Source organism: Haemaphysalis longicornis, unplaced genomic scaffold (genome assembly GCF_048455015.1).
Source record: "Haemaphysalis longicornis isolate Haplotype H1 unplaced genomic scaffold, Haemaphysalis longicornis Haplotype H1 scaffold_1, whole genome shotgun sequence".
NCBI classification, from domain to species: Eukaryota; Metazoa; Arthropoda; class Arachnida; order Ixodida; family Ixodidae; genus Haemaphysalis; species Haemaphysalis longicornis.
The window spans coordinates 153547264-153568156 of NW_027526203.1; the positions used below are offsets into that span (position 1 = coordinate 153547264).

Consider the following 20893-nt stretch of genomic DNA (forward strand, 5'->3'; position numbering starts at 1 on the left):
AATTGAAACATGGCCTAGACTACGGACTACAATTTGCGCAAGTAATCCCACAATGTTTACAAATCACTTCAGTGTCCCTTTAAGCCTACGAGTAATCTTTCTAAATAGAGTTTCTGCACCATTATTTGCAGGTCTTTAGGACTCAATGAACCCAATGAACCCACAAACTTTAAACGCCAACTGCACTCAAATTTCACATAGGCCAAATTCACTTTGAACGTAAAGTACGTACCACCAAACCAACTGGGACATGGCTGGCAGCCCCGTAAAATGCCTGGTTAATTAATTAGACGCGTTTAAAATAGCTCCGTCGCAGGCAACGCTGTACCTGCCGCCGAATCGCGCAAACAGGCATGAAGCTGAAGTGACGCTGCGGCTGGCCCTGTGCTTTTCCCTACCACCAGCCAGGAGAACCAGTCAACCTCTGCTGGGTGCGCTTCGTATAGGGCTGCAGCGAGGGCGAAGCATTGCACACAGGTTGCTCCAGCCGGCCGGCCATGTGCAGCCGCTCGCTCGCCGGGCAGCTCGCCGGCTGGGCCGGCTGGAGCGTCACTTCAGCCTGACCTTAATGGCCGAGCTCTTCTCAACTTTGGTTCCAATATCTTCGATTTTTGATGGTCGTTTGCGCCGCGGATACCCGTATTTCAGCTGCCATATTTTGTATCTTGCAGTATTTTTAGGCAGACTATATGGAAATAACGTTTTCAAGAGGTTTAAATTTCGAGTGCAGTTGGTCTTTAAGAGGCTGAAGTACACTAAGATATCAATAAACCGAAATCAGTAAAATGCAACTACCACTTAAATGGAACAAGTGCTTTGCAGTTGGTTGGTTTTGTATTAAGGCGATGTACAAAAATTTCGCTGATAAGAACTGGAATTTTCCAACCGCTGCATAAACAAAACTGGAAACATTTCAATTTGCAATGGTTGGGCAAATGCAGCACCATCATGGTGCGCATCACTCCTAGCTTCAGTCTTTGGCCGTTTGCTGTATTACTGCACACTTCGCCCCCTGTGCCCACGTCTCCTGCTTGTTACAATCATGCTGTGCTTTCAGCTGTGTTTAGCTAGGATAAAGGCTTAGAGTATTTGTTAACTCTTTCGCTACTGCCGGAAAATTGACTAATTTTAGGGGTCGAAGAAAACATTTTTTTTCCTGCTAAAAAATTGGTTAGGCACTAATTGCAGGATCGCAAAATGCAGAATATTTACCGGCCTTTCCAATAACACCAGTTTTTTAAAGGTTTTTATATATCATAGTTGTAAAAAAAAATATCGAAATCAAAATTTCTGTCAAGTTGTCAAAAAAAATAATAAAAAATGGACTGTGTTTATGAAACCACCAGTAGTAGAAAAAAAAAAACATTTAAAAAACACGCCCTAGAAAAAATGTCGACTTGCGCAAAACAGTTTGTCAGATATAAAAAAAAAATGTTAGCATGCAAGGTGCTCGTGTCATGCGGTGAAGCCCAACCTCTAATTCAAAATGTGCAATTTCGGGTGGTTTCCTGGAATAAACCTGGCGGTTTGTCATTATCACAGGCACCAATTTGCCCCCACATAACATAAAAACATCATGTCAATGGCTGACTTTTCATTTACAGCGAGCACAATATTTGGGACTAGCACGTGATGCGGAAAAAACCATGCATGAAGTTGAAAACGGAATGCCGTGGCTGATGCTTGTTGTCGTTCACAAAAAGTTATCTCTCAAACCATAAAGCTGAGCTTTATTATCATCATCTTACTCGCAATTGTAGCCTTGCTCGCAAAAATGAGGTACGGTGAGCTAGAATCGTGCCCTGCGATCTTTGGCCGAGTAGCAGTTGCGCGATGAAAAAGATCAGCACAACGAGCCTTTTCTATTGCAGCGCCACCTAACACTTTTCAAATGAAACAGTACAAAAACTTATCGGAGACTCCGTCCGAATAGACAGTTCAACTAAGCAGCAACATTAGACACCTGGATATACCCTCGCATGGAAACGAAACTGGAAATCGAACAGCTGGCAGTGTAAGGCCGGTTTGAAGCGCTGTCCTCGGCGGAACAGATATCTGGCGACTGGGTGTGATTTTTTGACTTGCACCTGAAGTTCTTATCGCAGAAATCGGGTTAGGGTGGGGGGAAATCAGGAGCGCTGTACTTTCTTCGAGGATCAGTCGCGGACGCTCCAGGCGCCATGGCAGGTAGCCTTGAAGTTGGGTAACTGCGTAGTAGCGCTAAATATGAATTTCGCGATGCAGAAACGAAACCGAAACTGTTGTAAACTGTTTGCGAATGGTCCTGGGGTAAGTAGAACTACCACAGTACTTAGAACAACGTGCGCAAAGGCAATAAAACTGCCTAAAATCATAAAGTAGCTTTGCAACCAGGCACTGCTTGACATTTTCAGCCGATTTCTGGGATTATTACTGTCAGAGCGCGAACCTGACGATTGAAAATCGTTTGCTAGTTCCCCATTCACGCCCTGATAGCAAAAAACAAGCGCTGGTGCAGAGTAATTACGAGTTGCACGCATGCTTCGTTGGTAGCAGTGACGCGCGATGACCACGCCCCTTTTCCACACCCAGGTGATTCAAAAGCGTGTCAAAAAACCCGTTTCCGTAGCAAAAATGAAAACAAAACTGATTTTGAAAGGCCATTTTCTGATCTAACTCCGAACAGCTTTACTTGTTCGAGAAACGCCTGGAACGCTATGAAAAGGCGCTCCCAAAAGTATCGATCAAATTGATCGATTTTGATAGGCGCGGTAGCGAAAGAGTTAAAGCCCACAGGCAAGTGGCTCTGATCCTTCAGTGACATCTGTGCAGGCAGAACCAGCAAACTAAATGCTGAAGGAGGAGGAAGAGGTTTCAAACCATTTCTTTACAGCCAGTAAAAGTATTAGGGGTGTGCGAATACCGAATAGTAACTTTTGAAATATATATCGAATTGAATATCAATTTTTTTACAGGCCCCTATTTATCATAGGTTTTTCTACAAAAGCCTAAGCTACTTCGCATGTTTGGGAGACATAATGTTCTTTTGCAACCCGGGGAATGCACTTTTGTACTCGCATTCGCAGCAGTCCAGCCGCCGAACCACTATGAGGTGGTACTTCAGGAATCCAGAGCGGACACGATACCCCTTCGAGAGAAAAAAAAGAGGGGGGGGGGGGGGAAGACTTGCACTGGAGTTGCTGCTCTGCAATCATAGGCAACGACTAGAAAGCGCCTTGTAACTCAGAAGCGAGCACTTTGCAGGCATGAACAATCAGACTCAAAAACACAGCACAACCACAATCATCGACCATGATGAGACACTTCTTCGGAAGCACATGAGTACCGTGAAGCATAACGATAAGTTGCAGGAGGAAAGCTCACACTACAGTCACCGTGCACGAGCCTGCACTATCCCCTGTGGTTTTTGTTTTTTTTTAACATGCAATGAACATACACCAACTGCATTAATAAAGGCCAAAACCGCTTTTGAATTTAAATTAATGGAGGCGCTGTCATAACGGCGATGATTTTAACCGGAAGCTGCCCAAACATGTAAACATACGGTTACAGAATTCGAAACAGCGGTGCCAGTTGATGGTGACGGCACAAAGGAAGATCTTATCGACGCAATCGCAGATTACTCCGTGAAGCAGGATAAAATTTAATGGCCTCTGCAAGGCATGGTCATCCAAAGCGCAATTTGGATGAAACTTTCTGAACAGACGGTGTAGCAGCAGTGCGTTAGCGTGCATCAACATCTCTCCAATTCACAAAGCCGGGCACATTCGGAAACTCCACTCGACTATTCGAAAAATGGAATAGTTGATATTCGATTCGTGAATGAAATTATTTGCAGAGGTACTTTTTGATTCATATTTGAATATTCAAGTATTCGCACACCCCTAAGAAATATAGCTCTGAGAGCAAAAACGAGAAGTACAGTCATTTTTCACTATCCAGAATACAGTCAAACCAGGTTATATCAAATTCCCTAAAGAACACCCATCAGTTCGATATAGGGGATAAGTCGATACAGGCTAGCTAAGGAATTAGACCTTGTGAAAGCGTATACCATTCATAAAAAGGCTATTTATGAAACTGCCTTACTTTCGCACGAACTACTAGTCCTCTATCGTTTTCAGCTTGAACAACTTCGCTGCCTGCAACAGTATGCACTACACATTGTCTAAAGAGTCGAAGCAGCTGAGGCCTCAACCTTTCACATTTGCAAAGAAGTGCCGGACTGGTGCAGGTGCACCAATGACCTAGGAGGCTGTGAGGGCTAAGCATCGTCATTGCCATCCTCATTGCACCCGCTTTCACTCGCACTTGATACAATGCCAGCGACTTGGTGCAATGCTGGGATGCATTCTAATCTACAATACTAAGCCCGTCTCATGAATTATACTATGGTTTTCATTTATCAAGGCATCTTTTCCACCTCATGTTTATTCACTGTTGGAACCATACGTACAATGTAAGCCCCAGCCGCAGCCTTAAAAATGAGCACACAACCTTTCCATTACTGTAAAATCCACATTGTTATGTTGCCACCTTTCCTTCCGAGCCCAATAACGCTCCCACATTATTAAAGGCTGTGGCTAGCGTTTCATCCAGACGGAACAGAGCGCCGCGGGTTATTTTTCTGTCCAGACGGAATACAACTGAGAGCTTAGCGTTCCGTCCAGACGGAGCCGGCGTGAAATTTGTTCAGTTCCGTCCAGACGAAACCAAAACCAACTGATTAGACCCCATGCTCAGTCTTCAAATTTGGTGTTGAGGTTGCGTGTCGGATAATGGCACTATTGTACTGAGTTCGATTCCCCCCAAACATGCTTTTTTTTTTTTTTGCATGGTTGTGCCAGCGTTTTGTAACAGCTAACTTCGCGCCCACTTTACAATTGACGCGGTGAGAGCAGTCGGTCTTGATTTTGCACTCAACAGGCCGCTCCGTTACCGCTCACTAGAGCAAAGGCCGACGTATCCATCGCCAGAGTTCCGATCATCTGTAGTTCGTAGTGGTGATTACTAATTGGTTATTCTGGCTAGTCAATGAGCAGAAGCGGCTCGTTCGGCTAGGTAAATATCAAGAAAGATAGCTCTCGCTGCTTGTTGTGAAGCGGGCATGGCCGAGCTTGGCGGTTCGTTTGACGGCCGATCATCTGTAATCATTGAGAGTGATTATTAATCAAATGTGACTCTGGCTAGTCAATGAGCGGAAGCGGTTTGACCAGTTGGGTAAAAATCAACAAAACTCAAGAAAGGTGATCGGACTAACTCTTAACTCTGTCAAACGGAACTCCAAGCCGCTACCTCGACCCCGCCCACTTCACAACAAGCAGCGAGAGCAATCTTTCTTGATATTTACCTAGCCGAACGAGCCGCTTCCGCTCATTGACTAGCCAGAATAACCAATTAGTACTCACCACTACGAACTACAGACGATCGGAACTCTGGCAATGGATACGTCGGCCTTTGCTCTAGTGAGCAGTAGCAGAGCGGCCTGTTGAGTGCAAAATCAAGACCAACTGCTCTCACCGCGTCAATTGTAAAGTGGGCGCGAAGTTAGCTGTTACAAAATGCTGGCACAACCACAGTAATAATAAAGCATGTCCGGGGGGAATCAACCCCGGTACGTTAGTGCAATTATCCAAGGCACAACCTCTACACCAAATCTGAAGACTGAGCGTGGCGTCTAATCAGTGGGTTTTGCTTTCGTCTAGACGGAACTGAACAAATTTCACGCCGGCTCCGTCTGGACGGAAGGATAACCCACAGCGCTCCGTTCCGTCTGGACGGAACTTTAGCACTTGTATATTGTTCCGTCTGGACGGAACGCTAGCCACAGCCATTATTAAAAGCATGCCCCACCCTCCATCGAGTCTCCCTCTCGCTTATACACAAACCAGGGGGATCATCCAAAGAGGGCTCCCGCAACACGTTTTCAAAATCTGAAATGCTTCCGCAGCATAGTCAAACAGCACATCCAGCACTTAAGATTAAGGGGCCACGAAGTGCCCCAGCCAGATACTACTCATAACAGATAACTTAGAAACTCGATAAAAATTTCTCTGCTTCTTCGTGGCCCAGCAAATATTTGCCACCTTGAGCGCCATCACTCAAGCGGCCATGGGCTGGCTTCCTCTCAGCTGCTCCCATGAATGCAGTGAACAAAGGACTGCAATGAGTGAATGCTCAGTGCCGCAGTGTGCTGGCCAGAATGGTAGCTTCCCCAATGCTTCCTCAAGTGCAAGAAGGCGTGCAAGCACTGAGTGCAACAGCTGCAGGGCTTACTGGAAATGCTCACGCGGCCTGTGTGTCGCCTGCTCTCCACCTGAGATGGTGCCCTGCACAGTTCGCTACTGGCACTCGTGCACTTTCAGTTCTTCCCACAAGGCCTGGTACAGCAGCAGGTCTTTGAAACTCATCTCCTCTTTGGGATAAAACCAATCAGCTTCCTGCTGTGCCTTCGCATACAAGCCGTGGTTTCGGTATGGCTGCTTGGTGTCTCGCCTTCCATGAAGGGCGCAAGGGATGATTATGTTTTAAAGTGAAACCTCCACCAAAGACAACTGACCACAAGGCCCTTTTTTTAGGAAACAAAAATTTCTTAAAAAATGGGCTGTACTAACATAATATGGAAGACCAATGTCTGGGGTGCCCTCAGGCTTCACACATGAAGTATGGCACACATTGCATGGTCCCAACGGTTAGTCCACAGGTGAAGTCTCTCAGATATAAAGGCATGAGTACTCTGATCAGGCGTCATCGGAGAAGTTGTTAGGTCAGAGAGTTCACAGGGATTCCCGCCATAGTGACCAGGTGTCTTTACACTTTGAACCTTTTAGTGCGTCAGCCTCCAAGACCCTGCCATCTATGGTCTCTAGGACAGCCAGAAAAAGTCCCTCCACTGCCACAAGTCACAAAGTAGCCCATTGCATTAGTGACTTGATTGCAGATGTGTAGAACACAACGTCAGCCCTCTGCCCTTACGCCACGTAGTAACAGTGCTTGCAGACACACTCGTACGCAGACCGCGCCTCACCTGGAAATAGGTGAGCGAGAGCTCCTCGAGCAGTGGCAGTTTTTCCAGTACAGATGACATGGCTGGCGCGAAGTCCAGTGTTACGCCAGCGTATGAGAAGGCAACGATGAGGGTTGTCAGGTTGGTGAAGTTGGCGATGACAGGCACCACATCCGGGCCCTGCAGAACCAACTGCGGGGACCATGCAGGGCAAGCGTTACATGCGGGCTTGGACAGCACAGCATGTCAAATTACAGCTGACAACTGATTTCCAAGACCTTTGCTTTGAATATTGAACCTGAACAAACTCACGTCTGCAAACGCATAAACTTGCTGCTCGACAGTTGTGTTAAAGGTGACAACACCCATAGAGCATGTGGCAGACGGCAGTGCTGGGACTGCCTGTTGCGTCCACACTGGGAGATTACTCTGCCAAATCTGCCCTGAGAAGCATCACTTGCAAATGTCCAGTTTGGGATGGTGGTGGAGATTTAACCCTATTTGTGGCAGAAAAACGTGCAGCATGCGCCCGTTGCAACGAACCCTCTTAAGCCAGAAGAAAATGCTGCTGCATGCAAAGAATGCAGTATCCGAACAAGGGAGGGGGCGGGGGACCAGTATTGCATATGCAGGCTACAGACAACTTGTTCTTTTCACACACCTGAAGCACCTCTGCACAGCGTTCATGCGGGGGAAAAGAATCGTCTAACACTGTTTTTGAAGCTTAGTACCAGCACACTTGGAAAAGGCCTAGCACACTAAGAGACGCACACTAAACTGAGCAAATAAAGCAGCAATGTAACTAGGAACAATTACTAACCAGCTATAAAAATCAGTTATGGCCACAAGAATTTGCCAGGCTCTTTTCAAACCCTTCATGACGAGGCAGGTTTAGCCGAAACTGTTCGTGAAACAATTCAGATCGCTGCCTGGCGTTTCCCCAAGGCAGCTTCCGCATTTTTATTGATCTAATAGTATGGTCAATAAAACAGCTGATATTAAATAATGTGATAAAGGACTGCTGTGAAATCGAAAGTTAGACCAGTTGGCCTCTGTATAGACAGCAGCAGATTGTGCACGATGAATGGGAGCTATCTCCCTGCTTGACGCATTTCTTACCTCCTTCATTGAACGGAACGGGGACGATGCATGCGTGGGAATAATAAATGCCGAACTTCACTAAACCAGAGTTCTTTATGTAAAAAAACTGTGACTCGACCTCCGGGTGTGCCACTTGGCGTATTCGAAAGCGCTGTTCTTCAATCTCACACGGGTCGCGTTTTTCGGCAGCGTGTTTGTTCTTGACGGTCAAGCAGACCATCTGCTTAGACAGGCCCATACTTCCAGCAATGCCGCCCGGTTTTTCGCCATATCCGACAGCGTCAATTTTGCTTTGTTTATCCAACAGTGAAATCAGCTACTCTGCCAGTGGTCGCACAAAAAAAAAGAGGGGGGGGGGGTCACCGGCACTGGCTTGGCTGCGCCAACACCCATTCTACGCCGACAATGTTGCCAGGCACAGTAGTTTCCTTGCCAAAATAAACAAAGAAAAAACTTATCGGGTGTAGGCACCACGAAAGTCCGCTATTAACATTCAGTCAAAACATTTTTCACCCAAAATTTAGTCTGTTGTAGCCGATGGCCTGCTATAGCCAAGTCTGTTATGAGCGGAGTGGATTCCACTTAATATGCATGGGGACCAAACAAGCCAACAGAAATGGTCTGTTGTAAACAGAAGTCCGCTTCATACAACGGACACTGGCGGGGATAAACCGACGTTTTTCCCACCTTTTACACCGCTTCGCCGCCTTGTTCCAACCTTTATTTCTTAACCCCCGATTGACGCTGCTTGATGTGCAAAGGTAAACAGTCCACTTGTGGGCCCCACTACTTGCTGATCAGATGCAAGCAAGCAGACAGCAGAATGCCTAAGTGCCAACCGTGAAAAGTCAAAGTCCAGGTGGCCGGCCAGCGGGGCGCCACTTAGAAGCTCCCATTGGCCCAACGAATGTGAAAACATGTACGCAACACCCCATGGTGATGACCGAACTCCCACTTTCCTTGCCTGCTCAATCCAAGTTCCTTCCTTTAACGACGCTCTCTCGCTCTCTCTCCCCGTTTGTTGTTTCAGCCTCCACATCACTCCACCGTCATTTCTCTTCAGCTTTTACAGCTCTTACCACCTGATCTCTGCTGATCAGTGTCTTTCAAAGACGCCTTTTCGCTTTGTTCCTCTTTCCCACCTATTCTTCCATTGCCGCCTTGTACTATCGTTCGTTTCGCTTCCCCTCCCATTGCCACTAGGTTTTGCCATCTCTTCCCGTAATTTTTTTTTTCTTTCTTGGCTTGTCTCTTGAACTTCCCCCAACGCAACTAAAGTAGTTTTTTTTTTTTTTTCCGGTGCACAACATCACAAAACTTACAGCACTGACGCTTCGTGACGAAATCAAAATAATTGAAGAAACAGAAAATAAGAGGTGGAGCTACGAAAGCCAGCATGCCCGGGAGCTTAATTTCCCGGAATCATCATTGAAGATGAAGACAGTTCTCGCCAAGAAGGACGACGATGGCCAAGAAGGACGACAGCTTCCAAAAAGCAGGTAAGTTCGGACTGAAGAGGAAGGTGGCAAAAGACGGAAAGCATTAGAAGCTCGGAGAAATCCTTGTGAAGTGGCTCAAACAGGCTCATGTTACTGCAATAAATGTTGACACCGCCATTCTCAAAGAAAAAGCTCACATGGTGGCGTTCGTCTGGGCATCGAAGGTTTTAGGGCATCAAACAGTTGGTTGGACCATATTAAAAGGCACCATGGACTTGTCTAGTGCTGCACCTGTGGAGAAAGCTTCTCACTGGACACTTCAACCGTTGACGAGTGGGTGCAGTCCCTTCCAGAATTTATCGAGAAATACAGGTCATGCAGTGTATTTTACAAGGAGGAGATGGGAATTTTCTACAGCATGCAGCCTGAACACACGGTCACTTTGAGGGGCGCAAGCTGCCATGACGGCAAGCGGAGCAAAGAGCGAGTGACGGTGCTTTTCTCCACCAATGAGAATGGTTTGGAAATGCTCCCCGTCCTTGTCGTTGGATAGTCGGAAAACCCAAGATGCTTAAAAAATCTGGAGGTGCTGCCACGCCAATACAATGCCAACAAAAATTCTTGGATGACGACTGCAATTTTTTCCACCTTTTTGCAGTGATGGATGCAAAAATGGGCACCAGAGGGAGGAAGACTTTGCTACTTTTGGACAACGCAATGTACTGCTCATCCAACACTTCAAATTTATGGAACATCGAGGTGGTGTTCTTTCCACCTATAATTGCACAATCGAGCGGGTGAGAAAAGCGGGTGTTGGGTTGCGTCGTATGTGTTTTCACATTCGTTGGCTCAATGGGAGCTTCAAATTTGCAGTTCGCCGGCCACCTGCACTTTGACTTCTCACGGTAGGCGCGTTGGCGTTCTGCTGCGCGTGGAGCCGTGATTGCGTGAGCTCTATAGTAAACCGAGCAAGCCAAATGGTCGCGTGCCCACCCAGTGAGAGGCACCTCGAGTTTAGGATGCCTTGGAGGTGGCCTCATGTGCTGCCCTCTCTACCGACACACGCCTGGTAAAGGGCTTCTCGGCAAGTGTAATTGCCCAAAGCTGCGTTGGGGAGTGGTGGCTGGGTAGGGGACATGGTGGCAAAATTCTTCCCCCGTCACAACAACACATTTCCCCACATCCCCCCTGACCCACACATCTCCCTCTGTGAAATGAAACCCTGGAGGGCCTGATTTCCTCTGCATCCCCTTGCACAGCGGACAGTTTGGGATGGTGCACCAAATGGTGAATGCTCTAGTCAACTCAAGCAATATGTTATCACGACTCGTCCGCACAATGTGTCGGACAACACAAGCAAATCTGTACGCATTACTTGCATAACTCCCAGAGAAGTGGGGTTTACTGGCTTTCTCAGTTGAGCGCTCAGTGAAAAAAGAAAGGCCAATCTGCATAGCAGAAGAGAAGAGTAGAGGAATTGAAGGCCAATCCTTGGACCCCGAGTTTTCCCTCACCTCCAGGTACGTGGTCATGGGGAAGATTGTGCGAGCCTCTTCCAGTGCTGCGGCCGAGACGCCCTCCATGGTGAACGGTGAGCCATCGATGCGGGTCACGTAGGTGCCCAGGCGAACTTGGGGTCCCGCGCGCAGAGTCTCGTGCAGCAAGACAGCGTCATAGGCAGGATGCTGCTGTTCGCCGTGCAACAGGTCACCTAGCAGCGAAGACTCCAGGCGTCGAAGCTGCAGTCGCGGAAAGAAATGTGGACTAATTTTTAGCTCAATGAACAGCCTCCTCAATACGCTTTCTCAGTAACATAGTGTGGAGGCGGAAATTTGCAGTTTGCAAACATTAGGCTTCGCTCATCGTATGTGCAATCAGTTGACGGACACCTGCTCCAGATAATGTTTTCTGCGTCATGACGTGCGGGGAAAATGCCTCGCTTGCGCAAGCTACTTTTTCAGTAAAACATTTTACTCTGACTGAAAATGACCGAGATAATTCCTTATCAACTGCAATGGACAAATCCACACAAAAAATTTACCTCAACTTTCTTCAGCAGAAAGAAAAAGTATGCCACTGCAGTGTGAAGAGCATTTAAGTGTGAAAATTTCATAGCTTTACACAAATTGTGCATGAAAGTTTAAGTGAAAACCACAAAGCTTCTGATGCAAGCTTAGAGGGTGTGTGCTTGAAAAAAGTGTTCTATTTCCATAGAATTAAAAAACTCAGCCCTAATAGTCCTTTCAGACGAAATTAGAACACAAACACCATGGCAGGTTGCATAACGTGTGGGTATGAGCTAGATGATCAATACTTTTAAGCCTGAAAATATCTGTACGACATACGTGAAGGACAGCGACATGCGCTACTTCCAAATGAATTTTATTTTCAAAACAAGACATACAGTGGAAACTCGTTACAACAGATATTTGGATACAACATACTGATTTGCAATGCTTGGTTGGTCTTCCTATCTGTGCCATTGATTAAACTTCCTTTACTGCAGATTCTGTTACAACATACATTCGGATATAACAGACCAGTTTGAAGGGTTAACAACTCCACCTTTGCATCTCTACAGCAGACTTTTCAAGTGCAGGCAACCACCATTCATTTGTTATGTATGTTTTCAGTTTTTGTGTTGCTACCTCACAGTTGTGATCAAATGAAAGCAATTTGAAACAATTAAAAATAATTGTGAATTAGTAGAAGTGAAACTTCTTGCACCCACTTGCAGTATGCATAGGTGTGATGTCCTGGGAATCAAGTAATAGGATTTAGAATTCTAGTGCTATAGTGCAACAGATAAGATCATTATATGAAAGTTACCTTCATTAAAACAAAAAAATGTATGCCCTCATACATTATAGATGGCTAAATCTCCCAAGCTTAGCAATGAGATCTTTACTTGCATTTTTTTATATTCATGTGAAGACAATGGAAATGCAAGTGTAGGTTGAAGACGTGAAAGAGAGAAATAATAGTATGAGTGAATCAAAAGTTTGACGGGGTGCCATACAACAGGAGCCCAGCAAATGTAAGAGTCATGCACGTCATTTTGTGACGTGCTTCATAGTGTCACAAGAGGATGAAACTGCTGAAAAACCCAATTCATCCTGAAGGTTTGTTGGCCTAAAATGCCAACCTGTTTAATTTGTAACTGAATCTCGAGAAATGACCAGCTTAGTTTTTTTCATTTGTTTTTAACAGCTGAAAAGTCCAAACTCTTGTTATAACAGACTTCACCCATGATTCCGTGAAAGTCTGTAGTAACAGCATTTGGATTGTTCATACTTCTTTTACAGCAGACTGAAATCATGATCACTATCATAGTCTGTTGTAACGAGGTTGTACTGTAATAGGTTACAGCAACAGCACTAACAAAATACCAAACAGTGTAGCTACGCAGTGTAAGTAAAAAGAAGTTCCCGCAACTGTTTCCGTAGGCCGTTCTGGAACCGTCTGATGTGAAACGTCGGAGCTTTTGTGGAGACACGCAGCCAGTCGCGGGGAAGTTCGTGGCAGCTGTGAAGCTAGGTGAGGAAGAAAGAGAGACAGCTACCACTGTTTGTGGTAAAAGGACACTGTTCGGTAGAAGATGGATTAAGGAATTTCAGTTGGGAATCAGCAAGCCAGGATCTATTTTGTCTGTGCTGAATGCAGAAGAGGCGGTGGCTCGGTACCACGAAGTGTCTTCTGAAGGGTTAGGCATGTTCCGGAGAGTTAAGGCTGGCATCATGGTACCACAAGACACTAAACTCAGATTCTTCAAGCCAGGAGGATAAGTTTGATTCTTCAGGCTCTAGAGGATAAGTTTGATGAGTCCTTGCAAACACTGGTCCATCAAGGCAGATGGTCCGACCAGTGAAGTCTGCTAGATGGGCAGCGCCAGTTGTTCCAGTACTGAAACAAGACTAGCATCTGAGCATATGTGGCGATTTCAAGACAACGGTCAATCCCATAGCACTACCTAGTACTTGTGGAAACGTATCCCATGCTGCAAATCGAGGACTTGTTAACAAAGCTCCAGGGAGGAGTAAAGTTCACAAAGCTAGATCTGAAGGATGCCTACCAGCAGATCGAGCTAGAGGAGGAATCGCAGGAGTTTGTCACCATCAACACCCCAAAAGGCTTGTTTCAATACACGAGACTGCCATTCGGGGTCACATCAGCGCTGGCAATATCCCAACAAGAGATGAAAAACCTTCTGAGGGAACTTGATCATGTTGCAGTATACTTCATTGACATCTTAGTAATGGGCGAAAGTGACAACGAAGATTGGGCGAACGTCTGCAAGGTACTAGAGCGACTGCAAGAAATGGGCCTGAAGCTGAAACTCTCGAAATGCAAGTCTCTGTTACCAAGGTCGAGTACTTGGGTCACACAATAAGTGCTGCCGGACTACGTCCGAATCCCGCTAAGGCTAAAGCGGTTGAGAAAGCCCCCGAACCGCAAGGTGGAAAAGAGCTTCAAAGCTATTTGGGCTTGATGAATTTCTACAGGAAGTTCCTCCCACACGTGTCAGAGGTCCTCCAACCCACCACAGGCTATATTTTGTACGACCTGCGCACGCCCTTGCTCCCCAGCGCGCGCTATTTGTTTTTGCTTGTCTTGTTCTTTTTAGTTCACCAGAGCGCCACTGCAAGCCACAGCGCTGCGTTTGATCCTCAAGTCGCGGCACGGTCGCATTGACTTGCATAGGAATTGTGCTAGGAAACTGTGCGGGCCCGGGACTGCCGAAAACCCGCGCCCGGCTCTGACCACATGCTGGGTTCGGACGTTGTAGCACGCATTTTGTCGGGCTCGGGCCGGGCTTGAGCTTGAACAGTTTTTGTCTGGTCGTGCCGGCGCGCGCCGGCTTGCAGTGCCTGAGGCCCGGCAGTCACGTGCTGCAAATTTTAAATTGTTGATAACAAAAAGTTTGCTCATTTACCCTTTAGGTTAAGTGAACACATAGAAAACCGAATGAAAACAAAAGCGAACGGAACTTCAGCGCGGAGGGTTACAAGCAAGACTGGCCTGTCTGAAGTCTGAAGAATTAAAGAGCTTTTTGGAGAACTTTTTTTTTTCCACAAAAGCATATTGAAGGAGAGTTTTCTGTGAAACGAATTGAATGGATTAACAGAAGGTGGAATATCTGTTCAATAAATGTGTAAATAAAAAAGATTATCCCCTTTTCTCAAAATCCTTTAAATGATCCCCGGTGTGCGTCGCAAGTGCACCACATGCATTCGCCCAGATTCTTGAAAATACATACTCTAAGTCATAAAATTTGGTTGTACAAAGCTCAGTACAAGTTTAATAATGCTTACATACGTTTCTAGGTTGAAGACCGAAAATTTTTTTTGGGCTCATGTTTCCGACTAGGGCTGATATGTATTTAAAAAATGACTGGTTGGCTCAGGGTTTTTTTATTACATTCTATCAAGCTCGGGCCGGACCAGGGTCATATTTTATAAATTTGTTAGGCTCGGGCCGTGTCTCCCGTGTCGCGCCGGGCTTAGAAATTTCAATTGCAACACGCGTGCACTGCTCTATATGAATTGTGCATGGTCGCGTTATTTCACCTTTTTTACAACACCTTTACACCACTTTTTTTTTTACAATGCTTTTTCAAAAACCGCAGCGCGTCATCGCGCTTGTTGTCGACACTGCTGCGTTCCGTTATGCCAGGGGTCGGCCCCCTGCGGCCCGGTAGTCAGAACCGTAAGCCCCTCCCCCTGTTCTTAATTCTTATCTGAAGGCCGACGCGCCAGTTTGACCTCAAATGGCCCGGGTGATAGGCGGGAGACATGCAGCAGCAGGGGATTGATCACTTCCCCATCTTCACATTTAGCCATATTATTGTCAAGTAGTATTGTCAATTCGCTGAGTTTTTTCTCTTTGCCTGCAAAGCCCCCTCCCCCCCTTCTTTTTCCGATTTGCCGTGCGGCCCTCCACCGTGTCGGATTTATGTAACTCGGCCCACCACCTCAAAAGGTCGCGACCCCTGCGTTTTGCAAATCGAGCAGCCATTCCACCAAAGGAATTTCCTTTCACGAGTTCCCGTTGACCAACAATTTATCAACCACCAAATAATGACCACTTTCCCGAAGACCATTTTAATTTTTGTAATGTAAATGTTCCGAGTCGTTTTTTTTTTACTACTTTCTCAAGAAGACAACATTTTATAGCATAATGCTCTAGGTTTCGTAACGTAAACTTACGATGTAATTATGCTCACTGATATCACACATTTTTCCGTAAAGAGACTAGCCGAACGTAAACTTATAATTGAGCTGAATATTCCCTCATAAGTTTGAAATAAAAAAAAAACGGAGTAGAAGTCTATCATAGCCGAGTGAGACTGTTGTCAGCGCACCACAGCAAAAATACATTTGCACAAATACCGTATTTACTCGCGTAATCCTCGCACTCGCGTAATCCTCGCACCCCTAATGTGAGCCACCAAAACTTGAATTTTTTGGTTCCTCGCATATAATCCTCGCACCCCCAACTTTGCAGCGGCGAAAGTTGCCCGCTCGCGAAACCCGCATGGTGCACGCGCTCTCCAACGCGCGCCCTCCCCCGCCGCCTCTCCGTTCGGCGGAGAGCGCTGTGTATCCAAGGCCATCCAGGCGCCCTAACAACCTGCATGGCTACTCCCTAACAGGCGCCCTAACACGCTACTCACACGGTCCTTGAGCCCGTTTCGCGCATGTTTCGCGTGCGCGCAACCAGACGGTGTTCGCTGTCGTGTCGTCGTGTCGCCGTCGTGGTCCCGCCGTTGAGCGGCAGCAGTCAGTGAGTCACTCGCGTCAGTGGTGGATAGCTCACTGCCGTATTGAGAACTTTTTGATCTAATTGTTTTGTGCTTGGTGCCGCTTCGCCATGGGGAGGAACGCCAGCTACACTGCCGCTTTCAAATTGAAAGCGAAAGAGTACGCGATCGAACACGCGTCAACCGTACCGCAGGCTGGCACTTCGGCGTCACCGACTTCAACGTGCGTTACTGGAGTAGGGCACACACATACGACGACGAGATAGAGCGTGCGCCAGAAAGCAAAGGCGGCAATTTCATGATCGCTGATCGACGGGAGACTGTTTACGTTGTAAATAATAAAATAAAAAGAAATAGCTGCTGTTGGCAACACTGAGCTTACCTATACAAAAAACGACAGCTACATTTAGCGGGATTGGCATAAGGCAAATTGGCAACACTGTGCACCGAATTTTTTTTTCCCGCATAATTCTTACACCCTTAACTTTGCATTGACTTTTCCGAAAAAAAAGTGCGAGAATTATGCGAGTAAATACGGTATATACAAATACATTTTCACGAGACTTGGATGCATATCTAATTAACATCGAAAAATCGCACGCCACTGCCGCTATGTTTACGTTATCTGCAAACGTGGAACTTCACAGACCGTATGGAAACCACAACGGGCCACGCGTAAACAAGCGAAGCTGAGGATCAATTACAGTGCCACCTGACGGGGGCGCCCGGCGCCAGAGCGAGACCACGTGATATTTCTGGGGACGCGCGCGGCCGTTGGAGGCGGCGGCATGCGCAGGTCGTACGAAATATAGCCAGTCGTGCTCCAACCATTGAATCGCTTGCTGACTGCTGGGATCATGTGGCGCTGGACTGCAGTCGAACAGCATGCCTTCATTTGCAGCAAAGAAATGCTCGCATCCACCTGCATCCTGGGCCATTACGACCCATTGAGGCCAGCAGTGTTGGACACTGATGCTTCCCCTCATGGCCTGGGAGTGGCTCTGGCACAGCAAGAGGCTTCGGGAGAGGGATGGCCAATAGCTTTCGCATCAGGAAGCCTCGCTGCCGCAGAAAAGAACCACAGTCGGCTGGATAAAGAGGCACTTGGACTCGTGTTTGGGGTCACTAAGTTTAGGCAGTATCTGGACGGGAATTCGAAGCGGTTACTGACCACAAACCTTTGCTGGGTCTATTAGGCGCAGGAAGGCAGATTCCTGAAACGTGCTCGCCAAGAATTCTTCGCTCGGTTTGCTGCTGGCGGGGTACAGCTACAGCCTGAGCTATAGGCTTGGAGGCCTGATAACCCCTGCAGATGAGTTGAGCAGCCTTGCCTTGCCAACACAGGATGTTCTGCTGGGCCTCCTGCAGAAGTGCTCATGCTGGAAAGTGTATATCCTTGTTTACTGTCATCAAAAGTGGTTTCTGAAGCCACTGCAAGAGACCTGATGCTGTCAAGGGTATTACAAGATTTGTGGTCTGGACAAAGTTTAGATGCGAGACCACCCTATGTGTATCGGTTCAATGAGATGAGTGTGTATCAGAACTGTGTGCTGTGGGGCAACCGTGTTTTAGCACCCGCCTGCCTCCAAGGGGATTAAGTTGCTGCACGAGAGCCTCCCTGGAGTCTCAAAGATGAAGGCTGTAGCACAAAGCCATGTGTGGTGGCCGTCATTGGGCAACGTTATGGTGTGACCTGCACATAGGTTTGAACCCTTTAAACACAGCTGAAGCGCTGTTCAGGGGAAGGGCGGCGAGAAGCAGCGCGCCCCGCACTTGTTTCGAAAACAGGCATTGACATCATGGCCACGGTACTACAGTGCTGCACCTGCCAGTTCCCAGACAGGGCCTGGTCAAGAATTCACGTGGACTGTGCAGGGTCGTACAGAGACTCGTACTTTTTGATTGCAATTGATACCTTCTCCAAATGGATTGACATGTTCCCCGAGTCATCGCCATCAGCGGGAAGCACAATTGCACGCATGCAAGTCATGTTTGCGAACCATGGCCTCCCAGATATGGTGGTATCGGACAATGGCCCTGCAATCCTGAGTGAAGCCTAGGGGATATTCTTGAAGAAGAACAGCATGAAGCGGATGCTGGTACTGCCCTATCATCGTCTGAACCGCCCTATCGAGACGGCGGTTCAGACGATGAAAGTAAAACTACAGAAAGTTGGAACGGGGGACCTGCACACACAAATTGCAAGAATACCGTTAGCATATCGGTCGATTCCCCACGAAGTAACCGGGTGCTGCCCATCCGAGCTGCTGATGGGACGGAAGCTCAGGACTGCGTTGGATCTGCTTTGGCCGGACCTATGAACAGTCCTCCAGAAAGAACTCGCTCAGAAGTGGGATCACAATCAAACAGCTAAGCCGAGGGAGCAAGCGCAACCAGGAGAGTAGACATGGTGTTTGCCAAAAACTTCCGTCCGGGTCCTAGTTGGATGCCCGCCACAGTCACCAGGCAGCACAATTCCCAGATGGAGCTGCAGTTGGACGATGGGCAACAATGGACCCGTCACTTGGATTATGTAAGGCAACCACCGCCACTACCAGGCCTGCCCAGCCTCCATGGCTCTGGCAGCTCCCCTGAATGCCTGGAACGACCGGGGAAACAGCTGATGGTGTATCTCAACGTGCCACCAAGTTCGGCTGACCGAGTGCTTCCTTCTAACGAGGAGGCCAGGGATGCAGGCTCACTGCGCACTGAGTGCCCCTCACCTCCTCCCACACCTCGGCTTCGCCGGAGCACCAGGGAAGGCAGTCCTGTCCTTCAGTATTCTCCCTGAATTCTAATTTTTCACTGCTCTCCTTGAACTTGAACTTTCGTTGAAGTGTTGTGTTAAGGGGGAAGAAGTGTGGTAACTGGCTCCACCTGGTGGCACTAAACGGATAAACTTCCATGCACACCCAAGAGAGGCTGCAGCGCCTGCGGCAGAGCGCGTGACCTGTGTGGTCAGTGTGCCTACGCCACTGACATGTATGCAGTGTCCTCACTGCCACTCGCCCTGTTCGCAGGACCGGTCACCACAGCATGCTTCATCTTTGTTACTTGGATTTATTCAAAACGCTACATTCACACATGTGCAAACTTCATAGTTCTGTTCCATCGGAATTTTCTTGAAGTATGAGTCGCACATGCTCATTTTCTTTCTGGCATTGAACACCCAGCTGTTTATGTAAACAAAACCTGCATGTTTACTTTTTATTAGCCTATCAATGTTTAATGTCCACTGTTAGTATATGTCATCTACCAAATTATTCTTACTCTTATTGTACCTGTCTATTCATGTATGCCCACCTGCTTAGGTCTCAAGAAGAGGCTGGCAGCATTCCAAACTGCTGCCGGACAAGCGCTGAGGGTTTGAATAAAACAAACTTGTATTTTGTCTTCATGGCCCCTTCAGTGGTGCCGTAACTAGTGGAGCCCTGGTGGTACAGCTTTCTTGGGACTGCGTGAAGACATACAACTGGGCTGTCGGATGATCAGGGTATGAGTAAATACTACCTGAGTACGTGTTTGGCACGACATATTGGCTAACACTACCACATTTACTGCCGAAATTGCATCTTCGCTTAAAATGTTAGAGCCTACCTTATATTGTGGCTCGCGTAATTTCCAGGCATCTAACATAAATCCCAAATTAAAGAATAAAAAATTAAAGTGCCCTCTCTGCATGCTTTGAGACAGTTCTTAGCTACCCTGCCAGCCACAAGGCGCCACAAGAGACGAAAAGGCACACACTGGGGCAAAAGATGGAGGTGAGGTAGAGAGAAATGCTGGGGCTACCCCCCAGCATTTCTCTGTGCCTTTGAATAGAGCAGTGAGGAGATAGAGTGTCATCGGAGAAATAAACGTGGCGATAGAGAGCAATGAAAGCAGCTTGAAAGGTGGGAAGGATGCCGGTCTTTCAACTGCCTGGGGCAAGTCAAGGGGCGTGAGCTGTCACTTAATTAAAGGGACACTAAAGGCTGAACGAAATTTTGTTTAAACTGAAAGCTCATACGTTTTGTAGCTTATTCGCCTTTTGTTCGACAAGCAACAATGCATTATTTGCTGAGAAATAAGCAAATAAAGCTGGCGTTTCTCTTTCCTATTTCCCTTTCATTTTTCTAGTGACGTAGCGTTGCGTCACAAAGTAGGAGCGAAGCGCCGGTGCGGTCTAGGCTCTCACGGCGGCAGCAGTAGCTTTTACGTCTCCAAGCCATGGCCGACGCCGACACTGTTTCTCTGGCCGAGGAGGCTGGCCTGGATCCACTTTTATGCTTTGTCCCCGATGAGATGAGAAATGCTTTTTGAGATATCGTAGATGCCCATGGCAACAACACCGCATCAACCACTGCCCAAGGCCACATACCTGGAAGGTGATATGTGAAACGGGTACGCCACGCAAGCTTTCTTCGACGCCACTCTAGCGAGCTCCCGCTGGCACCTTCCCAGCATGGTAAACAGCGCGCCAGTGAAAGGCGATCAGTTGCGACTGCCGTCTCTGTTTCGAGCAGTCGAACTTGGTAAGCTGACAGTGAAGATGTCTTTTTGTACGCTCCTTGAATAAACTGATTGACTGATTGTAGGGTTTAACGC

The 20893-nt window shown here is 47.3% G+C and overlaps 1 protein-coding gene across 1 annotated transcript in view; it reads right to left on the reverse strand.

Annotated features, from left to right (window-relative positions):
- The window catches only part of LOC144138046 (uncharacterized), a 46314-nt gene that overhangs the window by 13792 nt on the left and 11629 nt on the right, over positions 1 to 20893 (reverse strand). The window contains exons 4-5 of the mRNA XM_077670114.1: positions 11061 to 11285; positions 7028 to 7198 (exon numbers count right to left, since the gene is read on the reverse strand). Of these exons, the coding sequence (XP_077526240.1) occupies positions 7028 to 7198; positions 11061 to 11285 (396 nt within the window). The remainder of the gene's footprint in view (positions 1 to 7027; positions 7199 to 11060; positions 11286 to 20893) is intronic.